Here is a 22,263-nt window from a genome sequence, read left to right on the forward strand (position 1 = left end):
AATCTGATAAATTTCCAAGACATTCAGCTAGGATATTTTCATTTACCGACGAATCCTTTATAATTGAGTGTGTTTTTGAAACATTGCTGCAGTCGGTATTTTCCATGTAGATAATTGGCAAAGTTATATCCTCTTATTTTTTTTTCACAGAAGCTCCATATAACGTTGAAAAGGATAATAAAGTAAAATCTTTTGCGAATGCTTTCACGTCATATAATGAAATAAATTACATTTTAATAAGCGCACGTAGTAAATATTTACTTTAACGGTAGGTAGTAAGTATACTGTCAAAAATCCTTCAACTTTGCAAACTTACTCGGATAAAAATTTCATCTGTTGGTATCGTTTTGTCGTAATAACCTTATATGTATAGGTAGTTCTCAAATCTCACATTTTTAAAAAGCCAAACGTTGATGAGAAAGTCAACTTTTTATCCTACGACAGGTATACGAATTTTTAACATGTGTGTGTGAGTGAGAGCTGATGTATGGCGATGACTTTGAAAATAATAATAATATAGATAATTTTGTTATAAGAAACCCCCTCCCCCTCCTAGCTATGGATATTTCGAAAGATACCTAATTATCTTATCTCGGTAAAGATACTTTCATCTTTTCGCCAAACGGATACTGCGAACTGCCAAGGCTCCAATTTATTTGCATTTTTAGGCCGTTTGTAAAGTTGATGGTTTTTAATTTCAAATTGTATTCGAGTTTTTATTTAATCAACGCTGGCGAAGTTAATGTTGATTTAAAATTAATCGCTTTCCATCGTTAGCCATGTTCGAGGCTTGTTGTTTTTACTCGAATAAATTGGTTTTTTATTCGATAAAATCATCTTGTTTAATGCGTAACAGAGGAACCAATACTTTGGTAATTTTGTACGCTATTTCCTTAGGCCTGAAAGCGCAACGACTAAACGTTAAAAAATGAACAATATGACGCCTATTTTTTTTTTTTTTTGATACGTTTCTCGTCGACCGTTTTTTTCTCTACTTTCTATACCTACCATAAGCAGCATTTAAAAACCACGGTTTTTGTGTCATAAACAGATTTTTTTGTGAACGCAGCGAACAACCTACTGTCAGCGTCGTGTAGCTCATTAATCTAACACAACAAAAATAACTTTGTAAAATTTTGCCACCTTTTTGAAAATAATGTTAAAAGTTTACTACACTTGTTGCATGGTAGGTACGATAGCTGAGCTACGTACACTTAACGTGGTAGGATATTTTGCACATGAAACGAAAAATGATTAAGGTTTTTAGGTTTGTTATACGTGGTGATATATACCTACCCCCTGAGGTAAAAAAAAAGTCCATTAATTTAATAAAATCTTATCAGCGTTAAGAAAGAATTATGGTAATTGCGTTTTACACAGCGTCTCAGTTTTAACAACCTTCTATATTGCAAAATTCATCTTCTCTTGTAGCAGTTGCGATCGTAAATGTTTCAAATTTAATCTACAATTTACTCGCGAATTGAGATCGAAAAAACGATAAAAATGATAAATTACTGAGCCGTTCATTTCTAATTAAATATTTTTTTTTCTCAATCCGAACCCTCCTACGTTTTGGCACCATATTTATTATTTCAAGTTGATATTTTTAAAATAATTTGTATCTACTTACATTCGAGATGATTTCTTGAGTTTTTTTTTATGCTCTCTTTGTATGAAAGAAGTAGGTACACGAATTGGAGGAAAGAGGTGTTATTATTTTTTATACAGTAGGTAGGTTTCTCTGTTCAGATGATCCCTTTTTCATTAGTGACGTATGCTTACAGGAGGGGGGGGCTAATTCGAACTAGCAGGAATTTTATTGAACCAGGCACGCAGAACAAAATCGAAAAAACATATCAAAATGTATCAACGCCCAAAATTTGAGGCGCTAAAAATAATTTTTTGATTTTTGGTGAATTTTGAAAATCAAACTTGAACCCCAGAAATGTGAAAAAATTAAAATTGAAGGGTTCCTTTCCAAGTCGGCCTAAGTCCATTTTTATCATTTTTGAGTTAGCAGCGCCATCTGCTGGTACAGGTCGGTTAACACCTTTATCACCTTGTCCCAACACCTGGCGTTACTTTTTTCGCTCAGGAGCGCTGTTTTGCCGGCTCGAAAAAACAGCTGATTATTCCAAAGTGGCCTAAATCATACATTTTTTAAGAATTTGTATACAAGTGCGGTTGTGCCGGTTTTTTTCAAGTTTTTCAACGATTTTCGAGAGACGAAATTTGAAGGTGCTTCGAATAAAATTGTTTCAGAAATGTATTAAATTAATGATTCGTGAATTTTTTTTGTTGAAAAAACGCGTTTTTCAGCTCTTTTTCGAAATTTTTAACATCAGATAGTTCCAAATGGGCCTAAGTCCACTTTTTCTGACTGTTTGACGCGCTCTGGAGCTGAAAATACGCAAAATTAAAAAAATACCAATACGGTACTTTAAAGCAGAAAGATCAAGCTTCACAACCATATAATCACATCATTTATTATTGAAGCGGAAGGGCGAGAAAAACACTTATTTGTGTTTTTCTCGAAACGAAAAAAATGGACTTAGGCCGACTTGGAAAGGAACCCTTCAATTGCACTAAATTTATTCGTAAGAAAATCAGAAATTTGGTATTTATCCTACTTTTGACTGAGTTTTGACCATCGAATCAATTGGAAACAGTTTTGAATAGGTAGTTTTGTAATTTTCAAAATATAGCTGAAGGATCAAAGAAGTCAAACTGTTTACTATCTCAAGTTTATGGGAGCATATTTTTCCAAATCGTACTCGTAGAAATATTAAAAGCTGGGAGTGAAGGAATACCCTCTGAATTTTTGTTAATAATTTGAAGAAATCGTTCTCAAATTCCAGGAATACCAAGTAGACACCTTTTGCACCTACATATATTTTTACCGGACCATTAAAAAAAACTTTACGTTCCATCCTTCTTCTAAAAGATCATTTTATTTTGCAAATATTACATTTTTTGCAGAAAAATAGCAAGCTTTAAATCTTTACCAATTTGTCAAAAAATATCTCAGGGGAACTGAAATGGTTGGTTACAGAGGTTTAAACAGATTCTTTTTTCGAAAAACTAATTTTCGTTGAAATTAGAATCAGGCACCTCGAGGGACTCTTGTGTCGTTGATACAAACAATGCATCAAATAATCGTACACATCTTTCGAAAATCCTTTACAATGTTTTATTCACATTTTTTTCAGTTTTTAAAGTTTCCTGTAATTCAAATAACGTCCTAAATGATGCAGTTTTTGGGGTGAAAAGGGAATGAAAAGATACTATAGGGCTTGAAAAAATATCGCCAGTAAACTCAGAATTAAAGAACCATTTAACGTCAAAGACATTTTTTTTGAGAGTTGACTTCGAGTTTTCTTTCCAAAAAGATTATAAATACCAAATAAAACCTCAAAAAATTACAGCAAAAAATTATTTTGACTTATTTTCGGAAAAATTAAAGAGGAGATTCGATAAGAAGTTGTGAAGGACCTCAAAAGACTACAGGAAAAATTTTGCATTCCTGACTTGAACCATAATTTTTTTAAACGAGTTTCAAATTTTAAAACGTAATTGAAAATCACCAGAAAGTGTTTTCAAAACATTAAAAAATAATAATAATTGATGATACATATCTTTCCCTCTCGACTTTTTATCGATTCCCTCCTCCAAATCTCGAACAAAAAAGTCAAGGACGCATAGAGAACCTTTCATGGAAAATTCTGATTCTGAATAGGTAACATCTTTGAATTAAAATCATTAAGCCACATTCTTTAATATAATAAACTGTAAAGAAAATATTTCACACAACTTATGTGTATAGGTACCTATGTGTAAGGTTGTAAATATCATCAAGTAAATAATGATGGAAAGAAATCCTTAATTATCAGATGTTGAACGTCGATACAGAATTGATAATTTATTCTTGAGCAAAATGAAGATACGATGGCAAACTTACGAGTATACTACACATGAAACGATTCAACCTCAATAGAAAGTTTTCAATGAGATAAATCAAAAAGTTCAACAAAACGAGTAAACTTTCTGATACTATTTCGAGTAATGAAACATGAACGAACGCGATTACGTCAAAAATTTAGTATAAAGGCAAAACGCTTGGTTTCTCGCTAAATAGTAGATAATTTAATCAACAAGAACGTAACTACACAGCAAGTGGGAGTTTTTAATAAAAAGTATCGAGAACGAATGAACATTCCAATCGTTAATACGAGTATCTCCTATAGTTGCAGGGTGTTAAAAAAAAAATAAATAGACAAGAAAATCGACAACGTACCGTAGGTAGGTATTTTTATTTGGCTATAATCTAAAATACAGGCCCAAGGTTATGGAGCTTAATTAACATGAATTACGTTGAGTGAAAATGACTGTAGGAAGGTCGAAATTTTCACAAAATAACTTAGGCGCCGGATAGACTAAGGTGTTTCCTTTTGTGCACATAAAAGCTAACAACCAAATTACAAGTTTACAAAGGTTTAAACTCGTACCTATTACGAGAAAAAAATATAAAAAAAAAAGTGATTAAAGGCATATTTGATAATGGTAGGATGAGGAGGGGAGTGCCACTAAGTTTCTGAAGTAAGCTTTTTGGAATAACCTCACCTTGAATTTTTTACATGATATTGGATTTTCAAACAGGGTCCAAACGTTCCATAAATGGATGAAAAAAAATGATCAATTATGAACCCAAAAAACACTTTTTTAATCACATTTTTAAGCCGGACTTTGACAAAAGTAAAAATTTCTAACCAAGGGAACAGTCGGGGAGCTCACATAATGATCTATTGCACCCCCTCCCGTCGATCTTCCGGGACAACTTTTTTCTTAGAAACATCAAGCAAAAATTTATCACCTGTCAAAATTTCAAGTGCTAAAGCGCCTTTTTCGATTTTTGGTGAATTTTTGAAAATCTAGACCAAAAATGAGGGAAAAAATCAAAATTTTATCAAAATGACCAAGAAAGCTGAAAATTGGGATTTACCGGATTTTCGACATGCCAAATCGATTGGAAACTGTTTCAAACCGTTTTGAGCAGTTCTGGAGCCTCCAGCAGATTTTTGAAACTCGAAATTCCCACAAAATTTCATCAGATTGAGTTGGAATGCCGAAATTCATTCTGCAAACTAATTTCAATACGCTACAAAGTCGACTGCAGGTGGATTTCAAGTTATTTTGGAGCCTCCAGCGACTTTTTTTGAAAATTACTAGAGCCTCCAGTAGATTTTTGAAACTTGAAATTTCTCAAAATTTTATCAAATGCAGATGGAAAGCCGAAATTCATTCTGCAAACTAATTTCAATACCCTACGAAGTCGACTATTGGTGTATTTCAAGTCGTTTTGGAGCCTCCAGTGACTCTTTGAAAAGTTGTATGGCGTTTTTTGGAAATTTCAATTTCCAAAAAGTAGCTGGAAATTTCAAAACCATTTGAAATCACCATGCAGTCGACTTTATATCATATTGAAATTAGTTTGCGAAGTAAATTTCAGTTTGCTAACGCCATTTGATAAAATGTTGTGGGAATTTCATGTTTCAAAAATCTGGTGGAGACTCCAGTAAGTTTCAAAAATTCGCTGGAGGCTCCAAAATGACTTAAACCCAAAAATCTGTTGGAGCCTCCAGAACTACTCAAAATGGTTTGAAACAGTTTCCAATCGATTTGGCATGTCGAAAATAGGGTACATTCTTTCAGCTTTATTGGTCATATTTGTAAAATTTTGATTTTTTCCCTCATTTTTGGCCTAAATTTGATTTTCAAAAATTCACTAAAAATTCGAAAAAGGCTTTAGCACTTGAAATTTTGACAAGGGCTAGAAATGTTCCTTGGACTCCCTCTTTAAGGAAAAAGTTGTTCCGGAGGATCAACCGGAGGGGGGGGGTGTGCAATGGATCCTTATGCGGGCTCTTTAGGTCGCATTCTAACTACCAATGCATTTTCAGAGCCATTTTGGGCATAAGTAAGAAAGAAAGCAGGTGGGTATTTCTTGCCCAAATTTTTTCAAAAAAATTACCTGAAATCTTGAAATCTGGGATTAAAGAGCTGCAATTCTAGGAATCGTCTTTTCAACTTACATTGCAACTATCACTGCATTTTGAGGACCACTTTCGACGTACATGAGCGTTGAAAAGAGTAGGTAGGTTAGGTATTCATTTTTGGGATATTTTTTTTTATTTTTCTGAGTTTGGACGTTTTAAAAATGTAATGTTTAAAACTGTTTAGCCCTAAAATAACGTTCAAAACAAAACAAAATAAATTGATTGAGTTGTAAACCAAAAAAAAACACGTGCAAAATACCCTGTTAAAAACAGTTTTTTTTTGAAATTTTTCAGTCAGTTTTTGTACTTATTTTAAAAATAGAAAATTTTCGTTTTTTTTATATACATAAAACAAAAAAACTGTTGATTTTGTTTTTTTCATTATAAAAGTTTTAAGGGGCCAAAGAAAAATTGCAAACGTAATTTGTCTCATCGTTTTGAAAAATAAGATAAGTTAAAGGGGGAAAATGGACCCATATCTTTGTACATATAATAATGGCTGCATGTATTGCTCAAGATCTACATTTTTATTTGAGAACAATCAGATCTCGATGAATCAAATGATTCGGTCAAGGTGTTGAAAAAGTTAAGAGACAAAGAAATTATTCACTCATAAAATCGCTTACGAAAAAATGATGATTCAATTTACGTAATTCGCGAGATATTTTTTGAGAATTTTGAAAATTTTCCTCTTTTAAACCTGAGCAAAGTATGTAGGCTTTAAATGCCTTGAAATTTCTTCGTAACCAACTAACTAGTTATCACGAAGTCATCTTGAAACGTCGACCATTCGAAAAGTATGCTTTTGCTTTGTTCATTATTTCACATTGTAGGTACCTACACTGTACACAGCCACCGAATACCTAGTTGCAGTATTTATAGTAGAAAAATAAATGACGAAAATCCATTTCGTTGATTAACCAAACCAAAAAAATAGCATTGTTCGAGTTACCGCAGAGAAAAAAAGAATGGTTGATGAATTTAGTAGGTATTTTTTTGTTTTTTTTTTCAATGCTGGTTTTATGATTAAAAAAGTTTATACTTAACATATCGTGAAAAATCATCCGTATACAAATGTGTTTATGGTGTTATCATATTTCAAGATTTTCCATTCAGAATAAGGCATGACTTTTGGAGTTTTGATACCGGTAATTAAATTACTAGCGAAAAGAAGTGACGTCGTTGTGGCGAGAAAATGTAAAACCCATTCAACGTTAACATTTGCAAATTTGACAAGGGCTGAGATTGACGGTGGAAATAAATGGTGTTTTTTTTTCATCGTTAAAATGAGACATAAGCGTACTACGACATTTTTTTTTTCGAAAAAAAAAATGTCCACGTTGTCAAAAACTTTTACGCTATTTGACAAAAAAGTTTTTATTTTAACGCTAATTTGGTCCGCTGGATTATTTTGACTGTGGAAAAAAATTAAATCTGTAGAATTCGAAGGTTGGTTGGTATAACTCGAATATAGGTACTTGAAAACAATGGTCAAAATGGTTGTACTTATAGAAGTGGAATTGATGTTTGAACGGTTAATTCGGTACCTATATTACTTGTAGAACCATCTTATATACTATTTTAGGGTACGAGTTTAACACGAAGCTCGTAATTTTGATATTTTATGTTCTTAAATTTGACTGTGGAAACGGTAAACTTCGTTATTAACCAGCTTAAAACATTTGGAGCTTTTGGAGTAGAAAATATTGGATTTGCTGCGGCTTAAACTTAACGCATCAGGTGACATTTAAAATCCGTTTATGTTGTCTCGCGTTCGCATAATTCTACCAATTCGAGCAACGCTGAAATTCTTTTCCATCGGTCTTCATACATTATTCATAAACGTATCGCGAAGCTCGTCGCCAATGCTTCGGTTTCTCATGTGGATGGATGCAGTTATAGCTACTATGTATGCATCGGTTTACCGACGAATATAAAAAAAATATTCGCCATAAAACCACATGTTTTTCCCCCTCGTCTCGTCTAATCCGAGCATACAAAAGTGATTAAAGTCGGGTATTTGTTACGATAAATATTCATTATGACTTTACTCGCGCTCGTGCCCGAAATGCCGCCGCCGCCGCGCCGACGGCGGCGACTATTATTATCGCAGGTGAAATTGATTTTCCACGTTGTCCTACGCATTCGAGTGGATAAGGCGGGTTTAGGCCGATTTTTTATTTATTCGCCATTGATATGTAGTATAAATTTGTTTTTAAATACAAATACGATGCGATGCGATAAGTTTTCAGCGCCTGGATGACGTTGTTGTTCTTGTTGCGTCGTCGTCGTCGCTTCGTGTAAATGAAATAACGAAAATATAAGTCGAATATTTCGCCTCGTAAACCATCTTATACGATAAGTTATGGTTGCAAATTTACATAAACTAAATACCTGCTTACTCGACTGTAGACTTTTCATCTTACACTCGCTATCCATTAACTTTAACGTAAACAATAATGTTCCAAAGTTAAGCATTCTGAAACGCAATTGCCGTCGCAATAAAAACAATGTCTAGCGAGTTAACACGGTTTCCTTGTAATGCGTTGGCGCAATTTCGCGGCAAAAAAATTATCCTGGAAAATTACATGTACCAAGGTATGTACTTAGGATGGAGTGAAAAAAACGTGTGCATCTTAGATTCTGGCAAAAATTGATGATAGAAAGTTCATTTTGAACATGGGAGACTATTCCCGAAAAATGTTGAGCCAGCCAGGCCAAGCCAGAGGTCCCTAAACTAAGATTGTTTCCGCTCAAAAATTTCAATTGGACTTTGTTGAATTTTCTCACTCATTGACCTTGGAATTCAACAAGAGTATCTACTCTTTTGCGCAGCTCTGGAAGAAATTTTCAAGGGATTAAAATGGGAGAATAGGAGTATCAAAATTTGTGGGCAAAATTTAAATAACTTGAGGTTTGCTGATGATGTAATCCTGGTGGCCAAAAGCCTAGATGAGCTCTTGAAAATGATCTCAGAATTGCAAATGGCATGTCAAAAAGCAGGACTAAAAATGAATGCTTCCAAAACTAAGATCTTATCCAAAATGTTCTGAAGGGAATGAAATTAATATCAATGGTGAACACTTTGAAAATGTTATAGAAACAAAATACCTGGGTCAAATTATTTCATTCGATAACAAAATGGTGAAAGAAGTTGATTTATCCCAAAAGGAATGTAATTCAAATAAACTAAAAACTGATAAAATTAACGCACGTGTCTTCCCAGTGATTTATTATGGAGTTCAAACTTGGACTCGATCAGCAGCAATCTCAAGAAAAAAATAAATGTCACCAAAACGCCATGATTCGCTCAATGTTGGGGGTTTCAAGGAAGCAAAAAATTAGAATGTCAAGCCTCAGACTAACAGCTTAGGGTGTTAACTCACGAAATTAGAAGGAAAAAATGGGAGTGGGCTGGACATATTGTGAGGGCGAAGGACCAAAATTCTAAATTGGATACCAGAAGGGGGAAGATGAGCAGCACAGAGGGCTAGGTGGTCGGATGACATTGTCAAATTCCTTTAAACAAAACACTACTGCAGAATAGCGCTTGACCGGGCTGAATGGGCCTGGCTAAAGGAATCCTTTGCTTAAGATTTGGGCCTGGTTTGCTAGTATTAGAGAAACAACTGTATATCTAATGTAGGAATTTATTTATTTATTTATCTACTCACCACTTTTGGTGCTCTGACTAGGGAATTTTTTGAGGTGTCACATTCTGATTAGAACAGGACCGATTTTTGAAAGAGCATGGCCTAACCTCTCCCCCCCCCCAGAATCAAATTTTCAGCTGCCCAAGTACATTTTTCGATCAAAATTGACCGTTTTAAAAAATACTTGATCAGTAAAAATGATCAAAACAAGTCCTAAAACTGATAATAATTCCCCAAATCCAAATTTCACCATTTCCAGCAATTCTGGAGCCTCCGGCGCGATTTTTCAATTTCTCCAGAATTTTGAATATGCTCCAGAAGGCGTGAATATGAAGTTGGGCAGCTAAAAATCGAGTTGTGTGTTATACTTGACCTGTTTAACCAGTTTATCCACATTTGAACCGATTTTGGGAGTGACACCTCAAGAGTGGTTTTTTTGACCATCTTTTTATAATAAAAAAATAAAAATCAAAAGTTTTCCGTTTGCGAGGAAATTTTCGAAATCTATGCGAATCGCTGTACTTCGTCCAGAACTAACGCCCCGAGGGCAAATTTCACCATTTCCAGCCATTCTGGAGCCTCTTGAATTTTTAGATATTTTTAGGTATTATGAAAAAAGCTGTTAAAAAAAAAAACTACTCTTAAGGTGTCATTCCCAAAATTGGTTCAAATGTGAATAAACGATAAACTCATTGAACAGGTCGAGTATACTTAGCACACAACTCGATTTTTAGCTGTCCAATTACATATTCACGCCTTCTGAAGCAAATTCAAAATTCTGGAGAAATTGAAAATCACGCTGGAGGCTCCAGAATGGCTGGAAATGGTGAAATTTCGATTTGGGGAATTAATATCGCAGTTTTAGGACTGATTTTGAATACCTGAATCACCAAAAACAGTCAATTTTGTAGATATTTATTTAGGTTACAAAAAGATCGCCATGGCCAATTTTTTACTGCTGAAAAATCTTGAAAAAATGGCACAGAGAAAATTTTTTAGCATTTAAAAACGGAAATCAGATTTGCAAATATCCTTTTGATGATCTCGTTCAGTTGCAGTTACTGTGCCCCCTTCCCCTTTAGCAATTCACATAAATGTTTTTTCCACACGAAGCTTTGAAAAAAATGTTTAGCTTGTGATAAAAAGCATCGATCACAATGCTACTGGGGCTAAATTTTGATTTTTTTTCACTTCGGTTCACATACTAGGTACACAAATGTATTTTCGACCTTTTTCACCAAACAAGGATGCGTTTGAGGAACTATCATGCCTCCAGTGGATTTCTGAATTTATAGCTTTGAATTTTTTTTTTTTTAATGGCCCAACTTATCTCCAACAATAATCAATACTTGAAAAATAAAATAAAAAAATAAAAATCAAACGAAAAACGAAAAACGAAAAACGAAAAATATTTTTGGATTTGAATGGACAGAAATGGATTTTAGAAAATTGTACAAAAGTGAATTGGAGCAGAGATTATCGCAAATACATTCCAAGTTCTTAATAAGGATGGTTTTATAAATGGAAATAGCCTATTGGACTCCTAGAGTCTCTAGATTTTCTGGGTACTTATAAATTTTTAAAATCTTATCACAAGGGTCGAAATTGATGTAAAATTTGGTTTCTAATTTCAGGTCATTTAAAATAAATTTAAATCAAACTGAACAGTCCAAATTGGCTGCAATGATAGAATTTAGGTCCAATATGCCAAATTTGTTTACCATAATCCACATTTCGCTTATTTTTGGACTTTTTCATTTTCTGTTTTCTGCACGAGAAATATCCAGGACCATGTGGCGATAGGATCTCAACCACTTCAGTGCATTCGGCTCATTTCATCAGATATCCCTTCTAGGACGTACGTAGCTATAGGCACATAATTATTTACATAATTTTAATGGCTTCTATCATCAGTACCTACACCTGCTTTTAAACTCAGTATCAAAAAAGTTTGAAAATTTTTCTCGACATTTAATCCTATAGCCTGGCAATCTAAAATCTCATTTTTCTCCACCTTTTCAACTTTGCCCGATATTTTAATTAATTTGCTTTAGACTATGGAATCAGATAATGAAAAGTCTTGTCCCTCGGAAATTTTTTCACTTCAATTTCAATCTTAAAAAGTTATAAAATCCTGTTTATTTTTTTTTCTATACCAACATTTCAGAAAGTTAACTCGCTATATTTGCGTCGAAACCTTGAAAAGAATTGCTTTTTTCCTCGTCTCGCCGGTCTTCAACTCGTTTCATTTCTGTATTTCATTCATTATGGTCATTATTCGTCTACTTACAAATTTAACGAAATATTCCTACCTTTATTTTCGCAATAAAGTTATAGTTAAATATAGACAAAAAATGTTGTTTTTGATTCGAACCAGAACGAGACTGACAAATTTTTAATTTAATAAAAAGCTCGTGTAAAATAACTTTTTTACTAAATTAAAATGTGAAATTATAAATAGGTATACCAATTCGTTTGTACGTATAAAAATAGCGGGAGAGAGTTATTAAAACGAAATTTCATTCGTTGAAAAGACGACAGTAAAACGTAACAGGTAAAAGGGTTAGGAAATTTACAAAGTTGAAAGTTTTATTAAGGGAGTGCGTTATATTTGTAGATTTATTATTTATGCATGCAGCGCGTATTTGAAACTATACACACACACATCATATATGTGTACAGGAGAATTAGTTAGAGCTAAGGTCCCTACTACTTTATCAATGCTGACGTATTTTAACCATGTAAAGTATTCTCGGTTCATTACTTTTTGCATTCTGAGTTAAGAAATTTCTAATCTTTGGAATATAGGTAGTAGGTACCTACTCATGCTCGTGATGAATTTCGTTTTGCACCTTGCGCTCGTATATATACCCAGTTTGCTAATATAGGTCGGGTTTAGCATATGTGTTGAATAAGTTGCCTAACGAAATTTTAATTATACCATACGAAGCGGGGCTCTCGATAATGCAACTTCAAATGCATACAACGCTACGTGCCTGATAACACATTGTATGTACATTACATTGAACACACCTCACCGTGTAAAATTCCATTATTAAGCTATTCGTAAAATAACAAAAAGATTCTTCTATATTGATAATCCACTCTGTAATGAGGCTTATATTTCGCTCTTGTATGCGATTTTTTTCAAAATTTAAATCGAATCAAACTAATTCATTATACGAGTAGCTCGAAAGCCCTCATCGAAGAAAAAAATATCTACATTATTTATTTAGCGAGTGGCAATCGCTCATTCGAGAATATAATAACGTAATTAACTCACCGCGCAGAAAAATTTCGGTGCTACGTCGTTAGAAAAGCTTCCAACTATTATTTTACTGTCTTGTTCCTGAAAAAAGTAACAAAAAAAAAAGAAAACCAATGAAAAATAAATCGTGTAAAATATGAAGTTTCGCGAAAAGCGAGAGCTATACAGGATTAAACAAACCGTGAATATAAACGATGAATTTTCTTTTTTAATTTACCTCTCGTTTCCTTAATGGGCTTAAAAAAATTTTCCCAGCTTAGCCGAGGCGATGAGCTTTATTAAGATAATATTGTCGAGAGCTTTTGCCTAGCTTGGCGTAGGAGATGTGTTGGAATATTTTTTCAAAGGTGATTTCGAGTATATTGGCTCGAACTGAACTTGTCGGATTAATGTTTTTTTATTTATTGGATTCGGGCTAGTCGTCGATAGAGAGCTTAACTACACAGGATATACTTTGAGATGTGAAAAACACGTTTTTTCTATTTTTTTTCTTTCGCGTGTTTCCATTTCAATTGTGGTGAAAATCGATATAAACCCGTAGTTTTGGCCTGAGGTTAAGATTAAGGTGATGTTATATTATACCAGCGAGTGTATTGTATGGCATGGATCAGTGATGAGCCAAAAATGTAAGTATGATAAGGAAGACTCGTGTTAGTACGTGGGGAGAACATTTTTCACTTATTTAATTTTGGACTCCTGCATCAAGTGGAGCGAGAATCATACTTATGTAGTTGACGCAATATTGGAAAATGAAACCATCAAAAAACAAGACAATGAGAGAGGGGGTGAAGGGTTTGAGGAAAAAACACGCGGATGTTCGCATTCCAGGATTTACAGCAAGTTTTAAGCAATAAAAAGCTAAAATTTGGGATTTCAAAAATTTGGAGGAGTTTAATTGGGAGAGGGGTGTGTACATGGCTGATTTTTTTTTCAAAATCAAAACTTGATGATACCCCAAGCTCAGTAACACTTGTCAAAAGTTACCATACCTATCCGAGAACTTTTCAAATCCAAAGCAAGGGGTTAGAAAAGTGTATATTGAAACCCATTTTAATTAATACCAAACACAGTTTTCCTCTTTGTTCGTTCAAGTTCAGTATGCCTATTATCCATATTACTAGTTGACTGTTTACTTACGAAAGAGAAATCACGTTTGATTAAATCGTTATTTTTTCCTGGTGCGTTAATCCTATAAGACGAATCGAATTGTCCGAATATGTGGCAATGTAAAATTATTCGGCAAACTATGGCGTCTTATTCGACATTGGTTGATTGTGAAAAAGAGTAGAAATCACCGATGCTGAAATTAGTAAATAATGATAAGGCTCCCAAAGATAAATGACCGGTTTACTCGAATGATTATCGAAATGGTCGTACGTCTACGTATACGAGGTAGGTATGCGAAAGAGAAACCTACTTCATTACGACGTTTTATCGGTAGGTAATAAAAAGGCCGGCACTTGAATTGGCGAAAAAATTACATATTCTAATCACTCGGCATGTTTTTTTTTATTCGTACAAACCGAATTAATTACCGTAAAGGTTATATTTCATATTTGTGTATCGCTAGGGACTTGGAAACATTTTATCCCTACTCGTTTTCATTCGTAACGACAAAACCACCTATAATTAATATCAAATAGAGTAAATTACGAAAACGAGATAGAAAGAGCACGTTTCGAAAGTAAATTTTGAATTTTTTTTTTCATCCCAAGGTTTTAAAATGTCAAAACGCGACCATTTTTCAAACGGACAAATAGGTACACACAACACGCTCGCTTATGCCAAATAAAATTCACCTCGAAGGAATAAATATAAATCTCAAAGAAAAACAAAGTTTCGAATCTGCTTAAAACGGTGTTCGGAAGATTTGAAAAATATTTTCAAACGTTTGAAAAAAATAAGCTTCGTGAAAAAAACACACGCACACTGCGTGGTACCTAGTTTGCGAAATTTAACATACAAATATGCGACGATGACGATGCGAAAATTTAGCATCGCCTGTTTTTACCATATCCTAATTACGTTTATGTATCGTGCCCTTTTGCAATCACTTCTGAAGATACATAAACGACTGCGTTTTTTTCTCACTTCCCCTCTTGTTATCTCAGAGGGGGGAGGGTGGTTCTTTCAAATTTGATAAAAACAGGTACTCATTTTTTGACACAATCTTATCAAATGGTGATGAAATTGATCTAATACTTACATAATAAGGGTAAGAGTACCAAATATCGACCCCATCCTTAAATCCGACCCCCCTCCTCTAACTCGCCTGATAATGCCACACAATTTTTGGAAAGACATTTTTCTTATTCCTTTTTCACAGAAAAAGCGAATGAGAACAAAATCACCGCTGTATAGCCAAATGGTGAGAAATGACAAGCAAAACACAAAAATCAGAAAGTCGACATTAAATTTTAAATTTTGTTCGAAGTGAGCTTGTGAAAATAGTTTTTGGCGGATAAATTTCGTGTTAATTTTTATTTGAAGCTGACACTTGAACAAATAATCAGTGCTAATTACTTTTTGGATAATTTCAACGGTGAGTTTTCAAATTTCTAGTCAAAGTTATACTTATGAAGTACCCTAAATTCGACCCCCCCCCCATTGTTTTGGCAATTTCACGACTTTGTTTTTTGCTACAGAAATGCCAAAAGATGAACCAAAATTGTAAGAAATGGGCCTGAAATGTTCTAAGGTACTTTTATGTTAATAATTATGTCAAGTAATAAATATCTGTTTTAACATCTTCAGACTCTGATTTTGTTGTTTTTTTACTCATTTTAAAATTCTAACACGTTTTTTGAGGGGATTGATAGGGTCACTTTTTTTTCATAATTTGTAAAAACGTTCTACTTAAATACTTACTTTATTTTTCAGTATTAAGTAATAAATATTTATTTTAACGCCTTAAGACTTTGATTTCAGTGTTTTTTTTTACTCATTTTTAACATGTTTTTTTAGGAGGTTGATATTTGGGCCACTTTTTTTTGTTGAATTTTTATACTTTTTTGGAAAATGTAAAAAAAACATAGTAAATGAAAATGTTGCTTCTTGGGGCTCTGGGATGTTGAAGTAGGCATGTCAAGCTATCGTTTAACCCATCTCCGACATTTCCAGCTCAATTTGGCTCTAAGAAATTCAAAAAATAAACTAGGGGGTCGATAATTATTGTTGTCGTCGTTTCCTTACGAGTGGTAGGTCTGTTGGTCTGTCTGCTATGGTGTGGAACTTGTTGAGGATGAGCCTGAGGTATCAGTGAGTTTTCTCCTTGGTCTCCCTCTGCATCTTTTCCCCATTGGTGTATATTGGAGGACCTGTTTCGGCGATCTTGTTTCCTCCATCCTTTTGACATGATTTCTCCAATCTTTCCTATACTTTTTTTTATCATTCTTCATCACTGGCTTCACTCCGAGATCTGATGTTATTTTCTCAGATGGGACTCTGACTTTGAGAGTCATCCCTGCCGTTCCTCTCATGAATTTCATCTCTGCTGCTGTTATTCTTCTTTTATCAGATTTCTTTAGTGCCCATACCTCGCTTCCATAAGGCATCATTGGTATTGCGAGTATATTATACACCTTCAATCTTGTTTCTATTCGCACCTTACTGCTTCTCAGGGTCCTATTATCAGTTTAGTGGCTCTCAGGAACTTTGCAATCTTTCCACCAACATCTACTCCCTGGTATGATATCGTGTTTCCGGCCAGGTATTTGAAATTATTGACCTGTTTGATGATTTTTCCATTTATTGCAATCTTGCTTCTTACTGGTTCTTTTCCTTTGAAAGTCATTGTTTTTGTTTTCTCTTACAAAATTCTCATATCATACTTTTCCCGATGTCTTTGTTAAATTGTACCTACACTACGGTGCTTCATGTAACATTTTTTTTGAAATCTCAAGGTCTTACCCCCTAATTTTGTTCCTTTTGATGAAAAAATGACACCATAAAAATTTTGTTGAAAAATAATAATATTTAGAGGTCCCGCACAAGCGTTGAATGTTGAGCGCTATGAGCGCGCGCAATCACAATACTTCCCACAATGGTGCCACGGGAAATGCAACAAAGCTTGACAGGGTTGATTCTATGCAACTGTACTGAGAGTGGCATCCCCACTACAACTTATTAAGTGATGCCAATTTTTTGGGGGGTTTTTAAAACAACTATTCCAAAGTATTGTTTATGATTTTTCAGCTGTAGAATTCATTTGAACCCGAATTCTGGAATTTAGAAATCAAAAAATTCCATTTTTACCAAGTATATTAAGCTCTTAAATTGATAATAGTTGATAAAACATCAACTTGAAGAAGTGCTAAATCTTATAAAATATTCATATTTCAACGTAAATTTATCCCATAAATTTTTTCCCTTTGTTTTCAAAGTAGAATAGAATAATACAACCTCAAATTCACACTCATACTTTTTTCTTTACTTTTCAAATCTTTTGTATGTATTTTCATCTTCAGTGATCTTTGGATTTGAAAAATTGTTGTTGACTCATCATTAATAACATCTTAAAAAGTCCACCAAGGACTAGACTTACTTATCATGCATTGTAGAGGGGATAACATGTTGTAATCTGCTTTGATCCAAGGAGGGGACGCAATGCTGCGTTCCCTGGCGCGCAACCATGGAAAGTTTTCACTCGACGCGCTCATACCTTCTCAACATTTACTCTCATGAGCGACCTCTGAATATTATTTTTTTGACCTGAAATTTTTTGTCAAGTGTTTTCTGAACAAATGGAACACTTATAGGGGGTAAGCTTAACAAATTAAAACATAAAATTTTTTCTATTGTCCTTTGAACCACCCTATTGTACACAGGCCTGGACCCACCCAGCAAGTTACCAAGAAAATCTTGGTGGGCTGCGATGTATTTGGACCAATGAGGTAAAAACCAGGCTGCTTAAAAAATTTCTGAATGAATTTTTATGCTCAGTGTCATGCACTTTAAAAAATGGGAGAAAAAAATTGGCAGATTAATTGAGGAGCCCAAAATCAGGGCCGCTAAAAAGGGATATCGCGGTGGGCTGCTAAATTTTCTGTGTTCTTGGGTCTGGCCCTGAATACATTGATCTCTGTAGGTCATCTTCTGTTTGGCTAGTACTGCTTGATCATCTGCGAATAGTACTGTTGATATTTCCTGCCTTCCTTCTGTCTGTTTCGATTCCTTTTGGCTTCGTTTTCTGCCATTCTTTTACCATGCGATCCATGTACACGTTGAATAAAACACAAGACAGTGTGCATCCCTGGCGAACTATGTTTTTTTCTGCTTGTTTTGAGAGTTTATTTCCAATTCATACTCTTATTCTAGTGTTCCTATGTATGCTGTTTATTACCTTTTGCATTTTATATATTGTTATCTCTTCATCCATTGTAAAATTACTTTCATAAAAATTGATAAAATTTGATACAGTTTCTCATAAGTTGGTTGTTTAATCAAACAGTAGGTATGCAGTTTGATAAAATTACATACAGGGGTCGGCATAAGTTAGTATTCATATTCAAAAACGGATGCGTTCTTTTTAACACCCTGTTGTGTGTAATGAGTAGATGGAAGGTTTTGTAGGTAGTGCGTTGTGTTTGTGGAAGTCCCACCAACATTTTGGTAATAATAGTTACAGAAAAAAAAATCATTTTTATTTGAAAAAAATTTCGTTTCTGCAAATCGGAATACTAACTTATGCCGACCCCTGTATATCACTTTTTTGGATCAAAGTTGATACAATTTCCAGGTATCCAAATATATCGCAAACATGATAGAACCGTTTTTCATTGGATTGTAGGCTACCTACTCGTATAAGGTTGAGGGATGAAATCGACTATAAAAAGTAAATGCCGAATAGCTATAGGTAGTGGTTTATCTCATCGTTTGAACGCGATTCGTACCGGCGCTTAAAAAAGTTTAACAAAGTCCGCCAAAACTTACGGCCGAAACCTTGAATTTGAATTAGGATTAATTCGTTACGAGAGCTAGATAAGTAGATAAATATAAATTTTATCTAGGTAGGTAGGTATAGGTAAGTACATGTTCATTAGGTCATCGACAACGCACGTTTCCACTCCAACGTGAAAATTATTTTCGTCTATCGAGCCTTTCCCATTTTTTATTTGCTCGTTGATGCGAATTTATTTCATCCCATGAGATTATCATTTTCAAGTGGAAAGTCAGCCTGTGCGCTGTGTTTTCCTTGTGTACGCGAAACTTTTCCTTTTAAATTTGTCCTCATTACGCGATATGCTATTCGCCTGTCCTCGAGTATAAGCATTTTTTTCCTAGTCAATGCGATGAATTTGCTTTTTATCAAATAGGTACGCTTAATTTATCGCGTTTTTTCCTCCGCAAGCCAGCTGTGCAAATTATGCCATTATATTCGTGCTCTTTAAATTGTATTTATTTGCATTTTATTGCAGAAAATTGCCTTCACATCGTCGAGATTTCAATATTTCTCTCGTACCGAGTACGCACTGGTGGTATTTTTCTTTTTAAATCATCCTATCTGTCAGAATAAATAGGCTATATTACATTTTTTTTCTTTTTTGTTATTATTTTATGTATCAGCGTGTGTTGAATTTTCTTTCTCTTTTTATCTCTGCTAAGTGCATGTCTTGTTAGTATAATTTTTATACTATTAAATGAACCAATATGTTAATCCATCAGGAGTTGGCTTTTGAGGGGGTTTTCGCGACGGAGGGAAGGGGGAAATACCATCTTGGTTTCGTTTTATCATTGTATAATGTAGGTATATTATGTAGTATCTCATATAGGTAAGGTACTCGTTAGGGTGGATCAAAAAAAATTCATGGTTAGTCTTTGTTTTCGCTGAAATTGAATGTAGGTATGTTGGAGAATTTCGAGTGGAAATTATCCCGAAAAAACTTTCAGTCCCCTACGTGCCCCTGCGGTGGAACGGTGGTCTGGGGGGAACATTTCGAAAAATTACTTTTCATCAACCCCCTCCAAGATACTACAAATTTTTGAATTTTTGATGTTATGGGGCAGTATCTTCGAAAGGGGAGGGGGTGGGAGGTCAAAAATTTGTTAGGAGAGTTTTTACCTAGCTCATAGATGACTTTTAAGATCATTTCTGACCACATAAATGGGTCAAGGGCCAATTTCACCATCTTATAGGACAAAAAATTTTATTCGTCTTTCTATCAAGCAAATGATATAGCATTCTTACACTATAGAAAAAATATTTGTTTGGAATTTTTTAGAGTGATTTTATATTTACTCGAAATACTTTATTTGGTGCATTTTTTGATGCCCGTGTAATTTTATTTATTCAGACCCAAAATTTTCTCGTCAGTTCAGATATTTTTTCTCTAAAAAAGTCGAAAACAGAAACAAACACACAAGTTAGGCGGGCTACCCAAGTTTTAAATCCTTTGCCTCGCACCTTTCTACACTTTTGTTTGCACACCACGAAACAAACTTATCTAATCATTTCGTCTCGTCGAGTTGTTTTCAAAACGCAACGACATCGACACACGAATTTCATCGATTTTGCGAATTTTTCCATCTCAATTTCTAGCGAATTCGCGACCTTACATAGTAAAATTGCACGGTTCACTGACGCTTTAGAAACACCCAAAATGCTTCTTTATCATTAAGATTTTTTTTCTTTGTTGAAACGATACACGAAAGAGAAAAATACTATCAAAAGCGTACATAAAGGATACCTAACTTGACCTGAAAATTTACTCCAATGTTCATTAAAAAAAAAAAAAAGAGAGAGAGAGAGAGAAGAAACGCAGACTCGCCAGCGTCAACAAATTGTTGGTTCTAATGATGTGGATTTTCCCTTCTCGAGATAACCTACATGCTTTGTGCACTCGAATAGCTGGGTATGAATTTCAATACGGTATTTATTTTTTATTTAGGTAGGTATTATTTTTTTCATATTGATGTGCTCGCTATGTAAAGTAATGAAAAATACAGCCATGAATGTAGCGTGTACCCTTCCAGGTATTGAAGTGATCCGACCAATGCTGTGATTTATTTTACAAAGAGATGCTGTTTCGAGCAAAGTGAACTTTTTTTACTCGTTGTTGAATTTTTTAAATATTTGAAATTGAAATTTTTTGCCTTTCGAGATAAAAAAGAAGAATACAGACGAGCTTGTGAAGTTTGTTTTTCGCCAATTTTTGAAAATAGTAGGTAGAGTTTTTTTTTTAAAAAACCTATTGTGTTAATTTTTTAGAAAGAGTAAATTTTGAGACGTAAATTTGAAAAACGAATAATATAGGTATGCTAAAGTAGAGTATTCTTCAATCGATTGAGCCCAATTTTGAATAAATTTGAGGTTGGAATTGCTCCTAAAGGTATTAAAGTCAACTTTGGTGGAAAGCTGAAAAATTCATCTTGCCATCTTTAATTCATCGAAGCCTGTTTATTTTGAAAATTGAAGGTTTCAGACTAACCTGGAATGGATTTTCAACTACTCTATCAATTTTTACCGAGTGAAAATGTTCAGATAATAAATTTCAAGAATGCTATCTCAAATATTTTTGAAAAAAAATATAAAAATATTTCGAGAAAATCACAAGCCAATGGAATTCCATTCGTGATATGTATTTTACTAGCAGCAGACAGAATGAGGTAGAAATACCAAATTTTACACAAAATTTTCTCGACGTCCTTCCCGAGCTTTTAAAATTGAAAAGAAAAGAAATTCGAAGAAAATTGAAACCCTGAGCAACTCGATAATCACCGTATATAGAAATTTTCATTCGAAAAAAAAATCAAAAATTTAAAAAACGTCGCCGTTAAAAGATGACATTTCCATACCATTTCACTTACTTTTTTTCTCTCGCTAAAAAAACCGTCTTTTTGTTTCAAAAGCTTCAATTTTTTATAAGCTTTTTCACGGCGGCGTTCACGCTCTTGCAACGTTTTGAAATATGAAACAGCTCGAATATCGACGAAAACGAATGATTCATTAAAAGCGAAAGTGTTTCTTCGAAAGTGGCGCCGAAATTTGCAATAATGCCCATTTACCATTGAAACGTCCTTTAATTACTCGGATTATAGCATCGCGTATTGTAATCGTACCGAAAAATTTAGTCATCACCCGAAAGGAAACAATCGACACATCGAACCCATGAAAATTAATAATCCAACATTTGCCATGAAATGAAAACAATCGATAAATCGTAAATAAATAGATATGATAATAGAATAGGTATTCAGAGATACGCATGGGATACGTCGTCGCGTCGAGTCGTCGGATTCCCAAAAGTCGTAAACCTCAACTAGGTAAAATATTACCCTAGACTTTTTTTTT

At 34.1% G+C, this 22,263-nt stretch overlaps 1 protein-coding gene across 1 annotated transcript in view; it reads right to left on the minus strand.

The window, feature by feature from the left end:
- Positions 1-22,263, minus strand: part of LOC135835439 (gamma-aminobutyric acid type B receptor subunit 2-like) — a 137,465-nt gene that overhangs the window by 24,678 nt on the left and 90,524 nt on the right. The window contains exon 8 of the mRNA XM_065349695.1: positions 12,990-13,055. Within this exon, the coding sequence (XP_065205767.1) occupies positions 12,990-13,055 (66 nt within the window). The remainder of the gene's footprint in view (positions 1-12,989; positions 13,056-22,263) is intronic.

The sequence above is a fragment of the Planococcus citri genome, chromosome 2, assembly GCF_950023065.1.
Source record: "Planococcus citri chromosome 2, ihPlaCitr1.1, whole genome shotgun sequence".
Taxonomy (NCBI): Eukaryota; Metazoa; Arthropoda; class Insecta; order Hemiptera; family Pseudococcidae; genus Planococcus; species Planococcus citri.